This window comes from Bufo bufo, chromosome 4 (assembly GCF_905171765.1).
Source record: "Bufo bufo chromosome 4, aBufBuf1.1, whole genome shotgun sequence".
In the NCBI taxonomy this organism is placed as follows: domain Eukaryota; kingdom Metazoa; phylum Chordata; class Amphibia; order Anura; family Bufonidae; genus Bufo; species Bufo bufo.
Window position 1 is genome coordinate 347,340,215 of NC_053392.1, and position 12,393 is coordinate 347,352,607.

General features: G+C 40.7%; 1 protein-coding gene across 1 annotated transcript in view; it reads left to right on the forward strand.

Annotated features, from left to right (window-relative positions):
• The window catches only part of LOC120999207 (G-protein coupled receptor family C group 6 member A-like), a 57,698-nt gene that overhangs the window by 13,058 nt on the left and 32,247 nt on the right, over positions 1-12,393 (forward strand). Inside the window, exons 5-6 of the mRNA XM_040430081.1 lie at positions 1,881-2,738; positions 4,785-4,997. Coding sequence (XP_040286015.1) covers positions 1,881-2,738; positions 4,785-4,997 — 1,071 coding nt within the window. The remainder of the gene's footprint in view (positions 1-1,880; positions 2,739-4,784; positions 4,998-12,393) is intronic.

Sequence of the window (12,393 nt, forward strand, 5' to 3'; positions counted from 1 at the left end):
CGTTTCCAGTTAAATAAATGCAGTAGGAGTAAGACATTACTCCTAGGGCTCAAGTTAATCTGCTAAAATGTTGGTTCACTGCAAGTTGCAATATGTATTACAACTAGTGTTGAGCAAATCGAAGTATCATAGGTGGAATTTGATCCAAATTTCAGGAAAAATTTGATTCGCCATAAAGCCGAATTTCCTCCCGCTTCGTGGTAACAAATCAATTTCATTGGTGGTAAAAACAAAAACAAACATATATATCCTCACCTCCTCCATTTGCGCATGAAGAGGCTGCTGCGCCCATCTTGTTTAAAGATACCGCGCAAAATCTCACACGCGGTGACAGCGCAAGATTTTGCGGGGTGTCTTCAATTAAGATGGCTGCAGTGGCCTCTACTCAATCAAATGGATAAGTTGAGTATTTTTTTTTTTACTGAATTAACCCCTGAAAGAGTTAAATGTTAATCTCAGATGCCACGATCAGCAATGAACACGGCATCTGAGGGGTTCAACAACGAGGGGTGGCCCATCGCCATTCCCCGTCATTGCGCCCTCTTCATACAAAGAAATGCCTTTTGTGAAGCAGACAAATCAAAATTTTCAACTTCACTCATCTCTAATTACAACATAGGCGTGTGCCCATACGCAAGTAGGACTAAAGTCCTACTGACTTTAGTTTGCATAATTATTTTAATTATTACATAGCCTCACAACTTAAGACCTTATTAAAGGGGTATCCGGGTTGTCACAAGTCATTCACTATCCACAGGTTAGGGGATAACCATTAGTTTGTGAGCAAATCACAAATCACGAGAATTGGGACCCCATACCCCTCAGGGCCTTCCAAAATGAATGTAATTAGGGATGCAGATGGCACAAATAAAAAAACCACAAAATCTAGCAAAATATTTTTTTCTGCTGCACATAATGAAGATTTATAAGGTCTCATATGTTTTAGTGTGAAGAGAGTTAATCCAATGGTCAGAGGGGGAAACCTCCTTTATTGAACAGAGAAACACATTGGATTTTCCTCTCAAATTCTACTTTTCCACATTGTCTTAATTATAAAAAATGTGCTGCTACAGCCAGTGAATGATACCATCGGTGACATCTCCCCTATGCGTCACATCAGTGGGTCACATGACGCAAGGGGGACACATCACCTCTGCGGCCAGTCGTTAACTGCAGTAGTCATGTGATACTGGATGTAAGCAGGCAGGGGCAGATTGGGAACTTAAAGTGGCTCTGGAAAAAAAACTAAACGTGGCCCCGTGTTGTAGATGAGTTCAAACTGACAGAAGACAGGCCAAAACAAGTAGGCATGAACAACCAAAGTAGGCGGGGCCTGCAATATCATAGTGCAGTACTGAATACCGCCCCAACAGAACCAAATACCACAGGACAGCACAAAATACTTCCGCCCTCATCACAGTATTCAACTGTATTAACATCATGAGAACAGTAATACAGTTGAGTTCAGGAGGGCACCTGCGGCCGTTGAGCATCAGATCATTATGCACCTGGCCTGCAGCCATCAAGAGGGTCTATTGTAAATCCTCCCCTGTAAACAGTGGAGCGAAGGAGTTGCAACCCAGCAGGTAAGTATAATTACCTCTGCAGATCCAGCCCCGGAGGGTGTCCGTCTAAAAGGGCCCAAAGATGGATAGCATGCCAAGGTGCGTAAGTGCCGGTATTTCTGCCTGTGGCACTCATACTCGAAACATTGTTTTCACATGATTTGTGTTTGGAATTTGTACATTGATCTCGTTTTGATGTGGTACTGAAATGGTTTTTTATATATGTTTACTTTGTTACATGCTATTTGTTACACTATTTTATCAATAAGCTTTATGACATGAAAATAATTGAATTAATCTTTTTACTTTATACAGATAAGCCCAGCGTCATCTGCTCCTACCTTAAGTGATAAAATAAGGTTCCCTTCATTTTTACGAACCATCCCAAGTGATACACATCAAACAAGAGCAATTGTGGAACTAATAAAAACATTTCAATGGAACTGGGTGGGAATCATTTCAAGTGATGATCAGTATGGCCGATCTGCTCAGGAACTTTTGAATGGTCTTTTTAAACTAGAAGGTATATGCACAGCCTTCTCCAATCCAGTGCCATCCTATGCAGGTCATCCCCTTCTGAAAGATTATTTAGAAAGTGCATTATCTAGCATCAGAGGCAGTTCTACAGAAGTTGTAATTGTAATTGCAAAAGATCCCATTGTCGCCAACCTTATTCAAGAATGTATTAAACTGAATATTTCCAAAATTTGGATTGCCAGTGACAGCTGGTCGAACTCAAAGGACGTTATGAGTATCAAAAACATTGAAAAAGCTGGTACTTTTCTTGGAATAAATTTCAAAATGGGCCATGTTATAGGATTTGAAGACTATCTAAGCAACTTGCAATCTTTAGGCCATGGAGCCGTTAATCATTTTCTAGAAGAATATAAAGAATTAAGATTTGACTGTACAGAAGAATATAGGGAATATCTGCAGTGTGTTAAATCATCTTCTGCAAACTGTAGTTTTAATGATTCTTTAGAACTTAAGTCTCCATTTGCATGCCAAATGGATAATTTCTCTTTCGCAAATGATGACTACTTGGTGAAAAATATTGAATGGAGCAAAACGTACAGTACACATCTGGCAGTTTTAGCAATAGCTAATGCTCTAGATAAGGTTTTGTGCACAAATGGAGTTTGTAAAAAATGGTTTGACTTCTCGCCAAGTCAGGTAAGGTGAATAAATATTACAGGAGTATAACAATAGAGCAACTTGGATTAAATTCATGCTGCTAAATTGATATTTAGATTAAAACATAACTTAATATCTACCACTTGCTCGGTCTTTACTAACTGAAGTTCATGAAAGCCTTAACAGGAACAACTTGTTAGAAGTAAGCACTGCTGTATTGGTGCAATGCAATAAATAGGGCTGCAGCAGTGTTGTAGTTATAAGGATTGCAACGGGGTCATAACTGGTTGATATTGACCCTCTTAGCAAGGGTGGCCCTCAGCACACAGTCACTCTCCCCTTAATGACCGAGGAGAGTGCTTCTGAGTCTCTCTGCCTGATCATAGAGATAATCTCCCTATCATACTTATCTGTATGATCAGTGCAAGGAGCAGATAGTAAGTTATGGCAAGGACAATGCTGGATCCTAGAGAGGTGAGTAACCACTAGATCCTAGGTGTACACCATTAAAGCAGATAAATAATCTTAGACAAGCCGTCCAATAGCTTAAAATAAAAAATCATGGTATTCTCACCCCTTTCTCCAGCCCCATCCTCTGCAGACTTGGTCCAGTCCTTCTGCCACTGCTTATTTAAAAACTGCAGTGGTGATTTACTAGTATAAGGCAAGTGACAGCTGCAGCCAATCTGTCTTCAGCAGTCTAATGTGAGTTCTACAGTGCATATTGCATGACAATTCATTGTGTATTGTAATGTATTGTGACTGTCAGTATTACACTGACCATTGCCTATGAGACCCAGCGTGAGGGTTGGATGTCATACTGTAGGCCTCCATAGCTGGAAGGTACCAAGGCTTTCGTAAGTCAATGGGATCAGAGTGGGAGCTCCCTCCTTCTGTAAACCCCATAGATGCAGTGGGCCGCAGCATTTAAGGGGTTAATCTGCCGGCATCACAGTTTTGACCGATGTTTCCGGTTACTGCACGGGCCTGACTGTTAGCAACAGCTGGGCTCCTGCTGCTGATACGGCAAGTACAGCAACTATGCTCTCCCGATCAGCACGCCGTACATGTATGGCGCTGGTCGAGAACTCACTTTCCCCTGCACCATACATATACGGTCATGAATTGGTTAAAGAGTAACTTTTGCTTCATTTTTTTCAGAAATAAATTGTACAGGTGAAATTAATAAAATACAACTTATACTGAATCTTTTTCCACAAAACTATATATCTGCTCGGCTCCTCCTGTTCTATAACATGCTGCCTGTAGATTATTTCTCACTTCCATAGTGACAGGGTCCCTTTAACTGCTGAATTTACATCTAAACAACTCTGTATAATGTCCGGCTGCTTCTGAGAGTGTGCTACGGAGAGTTTGGAAGAAGATTATCCTTATTCATTACCTGTGTCTGGGCAGACATGAAACCACCTAGTCTCCAATTACCAGATAAAAAAAATGATAATGGAAGACAGATTGCACAGGGTTATATCTGGCAACTGTGAAAAATGTCAGATACAATCCATATAATTACCAGAAACAGTGTTATTCCTCATAAACATCCATATGGCAGCTTATTCTGAAAAATTACCTGAAACAACAACAGCGCTTTAATTTGCATATGTAACTTCCTATAACTTTTCATCTTAAATTGGTTGTGCAGGCAGTATATCTTCATGACCTATCCACGGGATAGGTCATCAATATCTGATTGGCAGAGGTACGACACCAGACACCCCTGCAGATCAGCAGTTTGAAGAGTTGTTTGGCCCTCCATGTCGGTGCTGTATCCTCTTCATTACACTATGCGTTGTCTCAATTGCAGCAGCAGTGAATTGAGCGAGTACTTGTAATTACACACAGAGATAACATGCAATGTAATGAAGAGGAAGCAGCGCTCACATGGAGAGCCAAACAGCTTTTCAAACTGCTGATCTGCAGGGGTGTCTGGTGTTGCACCCCAGCTGATCAGATATTGATGACCTATCCTGACGATAGGTCATCAATATATACCATCTGCAGAACCCCTTAAATATATGATATTTCTGGAATAATAATAATAATTAAATATAATATTCTCTTATGCAGCTACTGGAAAAACTAAAGAATGAGACTTTTTCCTTCAATGGTGAAACCTTTAACTTTGACTCATCTGGAGATGCCTTAATTGGATATGATGTGTTAACATGGAACTTGTCGAACACAACTAGTACAATTGAGATTGTTGGTAATTATGAAATTTCAGAACACAAGATCAGCATAAACAGAAGTTTAATTCAGTGGAACACAGAAACTAATCAGGTAAAAAATGACAGCTGGCAAAATAACTCCTTATAAACCATTGTAAAGGTCAATGAGCCAATGTTAATATAGTCATTGACAAAAAATAATGTTGGAATGCAATGAAACTTTCTACGTGTGAAGGTAATGATGAGATATGAAATTGATAAAAATATTAGAGATAAAGAAGTAGTTTATTGGGGAAAACTGTACAAGTGAAAGGAGGCTCTAGTGCCCTTTTGGGCCGCCTCTAGCCTGGATAAAAGATATGTAGTTATGAGTAGTGATGGACGAACATCAGCCAGGACGATTCGCGATCACGCAGACTCGATCAAATGTTCGTGAACCGCAAGTCCGCGGCAGGCCCCATTCACTTTAATAGCAGGTGTACCTGAAAAACCTTCAGGTCATATTTGCAGCCACCAAATACTTGCTAGAAGTGCACAAATCGTCCCACAACATGGACAGTGACATACCAGAGGGGGATCAATGGCAAAAATTCCCACAAAAAAGATGTATTTTAATCAGGGGCCATTTTTATGCGTCTTAAAGGGAAACTCTCAAAAATATGCCCTGCTGGAGCCTAGAAAATTTTTTTTTTTTATTTTTTTTTTTACAGGCCCCAAACATTAGGCATTCACCGAACAGAAAACATCAAGTGATTATGTGGCTGGAGGTATATTAGACGGTCATTGGATATCAATTTTATTGCAGGCCAGTGGACTACAGACCCCAAAAATTATTAATTCACCGTATAGAAAAGAACAATTGATAATGTGGCCAGAGGTATATTAGGCGGTCACCGTATAACAATTTTACTGTTGGCCAGTTAGATTACAGGCCCCAAAAATTATGCATTCAACGTACAGAAAAGATCAAGTGATTATGTGGCTGGAGGTACATTAGGTGGTCACCGTATAACAATTTCACTGTTGGCCAGTTACATTACAGGCACCAAAAATGATGCACTTACCATACAGAAAAGATCAAGTGATTATGTGGCTGGAGGTACAGTTGCAAGAAAAAGTATGTGAACCCTTTGGAATTATATGGATTTCTGTACAAATTGGTCATAAAATGTGATCTGATCTTCATCTAAGTCACAACAATAGACAATCACAGTCTGTTTAAACTAATAACACAAATAATTAAATGTTACCATGTTTTTATTGAACACACCATGTAAACATTCACAGTGCAGGTGGAAAAAGTATGTGAACCCTTGGATTTAATAACTGGTTGAACCTCCTGTGGCAGCAATAACTTCAACCAAACGTTTCCTGTAGTTGCAGATCAGACGTGCACAACGGTCAGGAGTAATTCTTGACCATTCCTCTTTACAGAACTGTTTCAGTTTAGCAATATTCTTGGGATGTCTGGTGTGAATCGCTTTCTTGAGGTCATGCCACAGCATCTCAATCGGGTTGAGGTCAGGACTCTGACTGGGCCACTCCAGAAGGCGTATTTTCTTCTGTTTAAGCCATTCTGTTGTTGATTTATTTCTATGTTTTGGGTCGTTGTCCTGTTGCAACACCCATCTTCTGTTGAGCTTCAGCTGCTGGACAGATGGCCTTAAGATCTCCTGCAAAATGTCTTAATAAACTTGGGAATTCATTTTTCCTTTGATGATAGCAATCAGTCCAGGCCCTGACGCAGCAAAGCAGCCCCAAACCATGATGCCCCCACCACCATACTTCACAGTTGGGATGAGGTTTTGATGTTTGTGTGCTGTGCCTCTTTTTCTCCACACATAGTGTTGTGTGTTTCTTCCAAACAACTCAACTTTGATTTCATCTGTCCACAGAATATTTTGCCAGTACTGCTGTGGAACATCCAGGTGCTCTTGTGCAAACTGTAAACGTGCAGCAATGTTTTTTTTTGGACAGCAGTGGCTTCCTCTGTGGTATCCTCCCATGAAATCCATTCTTGTTTAGTGTTTTACGTATCGTAGATTCGCTAACAGGGATGTTAGCATATGCCAGAGACTTTTGTAAGTCTTTAGCTGACACTCTAGGATTCTTCTTCACCTCATTGAGCAGTCTGCGCTGTGCTCTTGCAGTCATCTTTACAGGATGGACACTCCTAAGGAGAGTAGCAGCAGTGCTGAATGTCCTCCATTTATAGACAATTTGTCTTACTGTGGACTGATGAACAGCAAGGCTTTTAGAGATACTTTTATAACCCTTTTCAGCTTTATGCAAGTCAACAATTCTTAATCGTAGGTCTTTGAGAGCTCTTTTGTGTGAGGCATCATTCACATCAGGCATTGCTTCTTGTGAAAAGCAAACCCAGAACTGGTGTGTGTTTTTTATAGGGCAGGGCAGCTGTAACCAATACCTCCAATCTCATCTCATTGATTGGACTCCAGTTGGCTGACACCTCACTCCAATTAGCTCTTGGAGATGTCATTAGTCTAGGGGTTCACATACTTTTTCCACCTGCACTGTGAATGTTTACGTGGTGTGTTCAATAAAAACATGGTAACATTTAATTATTTGCGTGTTATTAGTTTAAGCAGACTGTGATTGTCTATTGTTGTGACTTAGATGAAGATCAGATCACATTTTATGACCAATTTGTGCAGAAATCCATATCATTCCAAAGGGTTCACATACTTTTTCTTGCAACTGTATATTAGGCGGTCACCGTATAACAATTTTACTGTTGGCCAGTTACATTACAGGCCCCAAAAATGATGCATTCACCGTACATAAAAGATCAAGTGATTATGTGGCTGGAGGTATATTAGACGGTCAATGGATATCAATTTTAGGGCAGGCCAGTAGACTACGGGCCCCAAACATTAGGCATTCACCGGCCAGAAAACATCAAGTGATTATGTGGCTGGAGGTATATTAGACGGTCATTGGATATCAATTTTACTGCAGGCCAGTGGAGTACAGGCCCCAAAAATTATTCATTCACCGTACAGAAAAGAACAATTGATAATGTGGCTAGAGGTACATTAGGCGGTCACCATATAACAATTTTACTGTTGGCCAGTTACATTATAGGCCCCAAAAATTATGCATTATATAGAAAGTATATTATAGGTATATCACACACCCCTGCCTCAATCAGTTTTTTTGAGGGGCAACTGGTTTATCACACCAGTTGCAATTAGTTGTTCCAATAGCGTTTGTCCCTCTGTATAGCTGCGGTATCGCAGCAGAACCGCACACAACTGCTGCACAATACATATGCACTATATAGAAATTATAGGTATATCACACCCCTGCCTCAATCAGTTTTTTGGGGGGCAACTGGTATATCACACCAGTTGCAATTAGTTATTCCAATAGCGTTTGTCCCTCTGTATAGCTGCAGTATCGCAGCAGAAACGCACACAACTGCTGCACAATACAAATGCACTATAATACATTTTCTATGTTAGAAAGTATATTATAAGTATATCGCAGCCCTCAGTATGTCACACCTATCGATAGCACACCTATACCAGTCCTTAAAAGGACTTCTGTGGCCCTATTAGCTAGCGTTTGGTGTCCCTAACAATCTATCCGGGCTCCACACAGCAACCTCTCCCTACACTGGCAAAAGATTGAATGTAAAATGGCGGCCAGATCGGGTTTATTTATAGGGTAGGGGGTGTGTCCATGTGCTAAAACATCTCAATTGTCTGTCCTGTCCCACCTGATGGATGTGTCAGGGGTCAAAGTTCGGCGCAATGCAAAAGAATATGGCGCCGGTGGACTTCGCCATATGTTCGCATGTTCGGCAAATCGCAAACGAGCAAAGTTTGCTGCAAAACGACCACCGGGCGAACTGCAAGGCCATCTCTAGTGATGAGCGGCAGGGGCTATATTTGAAATCACGATATTTCATGAATATTTGGGCAAATATTCATCATATATTTGCAAATTCGAGATTATTTTCTTGATTGTGAAAAATCGACAATGTAATATTAGCGTAATGTGCACGAAATACAGGCGTGGGTCACTTTTGCTACATTTTCCAAGCTGCTAGAAGTTTCCTGAGACTGGAGAAAATGGTTGGCATGGCAGAACATTACAATAGCTTTATATGCAGATACACTGCGTGCAGAATTATTAGGCAAATGAGTATTTTGACCACATCATCCTCTTTATGCATATTGTCTTACTCCAAGCTGTATAGGCTCGAAAGCCTACTACCAATTAAGCATATTAGATGATGTGCATCTCTGTAATGAGAAGGGGTGTGGTCTAATGACATCAACACCCTATATTAGGTGTGCATAATTATTAGGCAACTTCCTTTCCTTTGGCAAAATGGGTCAAAAGAAGGACTTGACAGGCTCAGAAAAGTCAAAAATAGTGAGATATCTTGCAGAGGGATGCAGCACTCTTAAAATTGCAAAGCTTCTGAAGCGTGATCATCGAACAATCAAGCGTTTCATTCAAAATAGTCAACAGGGTCGCAAGAAGCGTGTGGAAAAACCAAGGCGCAAAATAACTGCCCATGAACTGAGAAAAGTCAAGCGTGCAGCTGCCAAGATGCCACTTGCCACCAGTTTGGCCATATTTCAGAGCTGCAACATCACTGGAGTGCCCAAAAGCACAAGGTGTGCAATACTCAGAGACATGGCCAAGGTAAGAAAGGCTGAAAGACGACCACCACTGAACAAGACACACAAGCTGAAACGTCAAGACTGGGCCAAGAAATATCTCAAGACTGATTTTTCTAAGGTTTTATGGACTGATGAAATGAGAGTGAGTCTTGATGGGCCAGATGGATGGGCCCGTGGCTGGATTGGTAAAGGGCAGAGAGCTCCAGTCCGACTCAGACGCCAGCAAGGTGGAGGTGGAGTACTGGTTTGGGCTGGTATCATCAAAGATGAGCTTGTGGGGCCTTTTCTGGTTGAGGATGGAGTCAAGCTCAACTCCCAGTCCTACTGCCAGTTTCTGGAAGACACCTTCTTCAAGCAGTGGTACAGGAAGAAGTCTGCATCCTTCAAGAAAAACATGATTTTCATGCAGGACAATGCTCCATCACACGCGTCCAAGTACTCCACAGCGTGGCTGGCAAGAAAGGGTATAAAAGAAGAAAATCTAATGACGTGGCCTCCTTGTTCACCTGATCTGAACCCCATTGAGAACCTGTGGTCCATCATCAAATGTGAGATTTACAAGGAGGGAAAACAGTACACCTCTCTGAACAGTGTCTGGGAGGCTGTGGTTGCTGCTGCACGCAATGTTGATGGTGAACAGATTAAAACACTGACAGAATCCATGGATGGCAGGCTTTTGAGTGTCCTTGCAAAGAAAGGTGGCTATATTGGTCACTGATTTGTTTTTGTTTTGTTTTTGAATGTCAGAAATGTATATTTGTGAATGTTGAGATGTTATATTGGTTTCACTGGTAAAAATAAATAATTGAAATGGGTATATATTTGTTTTTTGTTAAGTTGCCTAATAATTATGCACAGTAATAGTCACCTGCACACACAGATATCCCCCTAAAATAGCTAAAACTAAAAACAAACTAAAAACTACTTCCAAAACTATTCAGCTTTGATATTAATGAGTTTTTTGGGTTCATTGAGAACATGGTTGTTGTTCAGTAATAAAATTAATCCTCAAAAATACAACTTGCCTAATAATTCTGCACTCCCTGTAGAGTGCTCCAATATATTCATGATTGCGCTAATCGGCACTAATGATGCAAATATTTTGGTGCTATACGTGAAACTTCACATTCTAGCAAGTCTGCATGTATGTATGGACAGCAGAACATATCACACTACCTAACACACTGCACTGCAACAGCTACACTATATCAGGATATAACCTACACTGACTATCTCCCACTAACTATCTGTATTATATACAGTTGCAAGAAAAAGTATGTGAACCCTTTGGAATGATATGGATTTCTGCACAAATTGGTCATAAAATGTGATCTGATCTTCATCTAAGTCACAACAATAGACAATCACAGTCTGCTTAAACTAATAACACACAAATAATTAAATGTTACCATGTTTTTATTGAACACACCATGTAAACATTCACAGTGCAGGTGGGAAAAGTATGTGAACCTTTGGATTTAATAACTGGTTGAACCTCCTTTGGCAGCAATAACTTCAACCAAACGTTTCCTGTAGTTGCAGATCAGACGTGCACAACAGTCAGGAGTAATTCTTGACCATTCCTCTTTACGGAACTGTTTCAGTTTAGCAATACTCTTGGGATGTCTGGTATGAATCGCTTTCTTGAGGTCATGCCACAGCATCTCAATCGGGTTGAGGTCAGGACTCTGACTGGGCTACTCCAGAAGGCATATTTTCTTCTGTTTATGCCATTCTGTTGTTGATTTACTTCTATGCTTAGGTCGTTGTCCTGTTACAACACCCATCTTCTGTTGAGCTTCAGCTGGTGAACAGATGGCCTTAAGTTCTCCTGCAAAATGTCTTGATAAACTTGGGAATTCATTTTTCCTTTGATGATAGCAAGCAAAGCAGCCCCAAACCATGATGCCCCCACCACACTTCACAGTTGGGATGAGGTTTTGATGTTGGTGTGCTGTGCCTCTTTTTCTCCACACATAGTGTTGTGTGTTTCTTCCAAACAACTCAACTTTGGTTTCATCTGTCCACAGAATATTTTGCCAGTACTGCTGTGGAACATCCAGGTTCTCTTGTGCAAACTGTAAACGTGCAGCAATGTTTTTTTTGGACAGCAGGGGTAACCTCCCATGAAATCCATTCTTGTTTAGTATTTTATGTATCGTAGATTCGCTAACAGGGATGTTAGCATATGCCAGAGACTTTTGTAAGTCTTTGGCTGACACTCTAGGATTCTTCTTCACCTCATTGAGCAGTCTGCGCTGTGCTCTTGCAGTCATCTTTACAGGACGGCCACTCCTAGGGAGAGTAGCAGCAGTGCTGAACTTTCTCCATTTATAGACAATTTGTCTTACCGTGGACTGATGAACAGCAAGGCTTTTGGAGATGCTTTTATAACCCTTTCCAGATTTATGCAAGTCAACAATTCTTAATCGTAGGTCTTCTGAGAGCTCTTTTGTGCGATGCATCATTTACTGCAGGCATTGCTTCTTGTGAAAAGCAAACCCAGAACTGGTGTGTGTTTTTTATAGGGCAGGGCAGCTGTAACCAACACCTCCAATCTCATCTCATTGATTGGACTCTAGTTGGCTGACACCTCACTCCAATTAGCTTTTGGAGATGTCATTAGTCCAGGGGTTCACATACTTTTTCCACCTGCACTGTGAATGTTTACATGGTGTGTTCAATAAAAACATGGTAACATTTAATTCTTTGTGTGTTATTAGTTTAAGCAAACTGTGATTGTCTATTGTTGTGACTTAGATGAAGATCAGATCACATTTTATGACCAATTTGTGCAGAAATCCTTATGATTCCAAAGGGTTCACATAATTTTTCTTGCAACTGTGTATA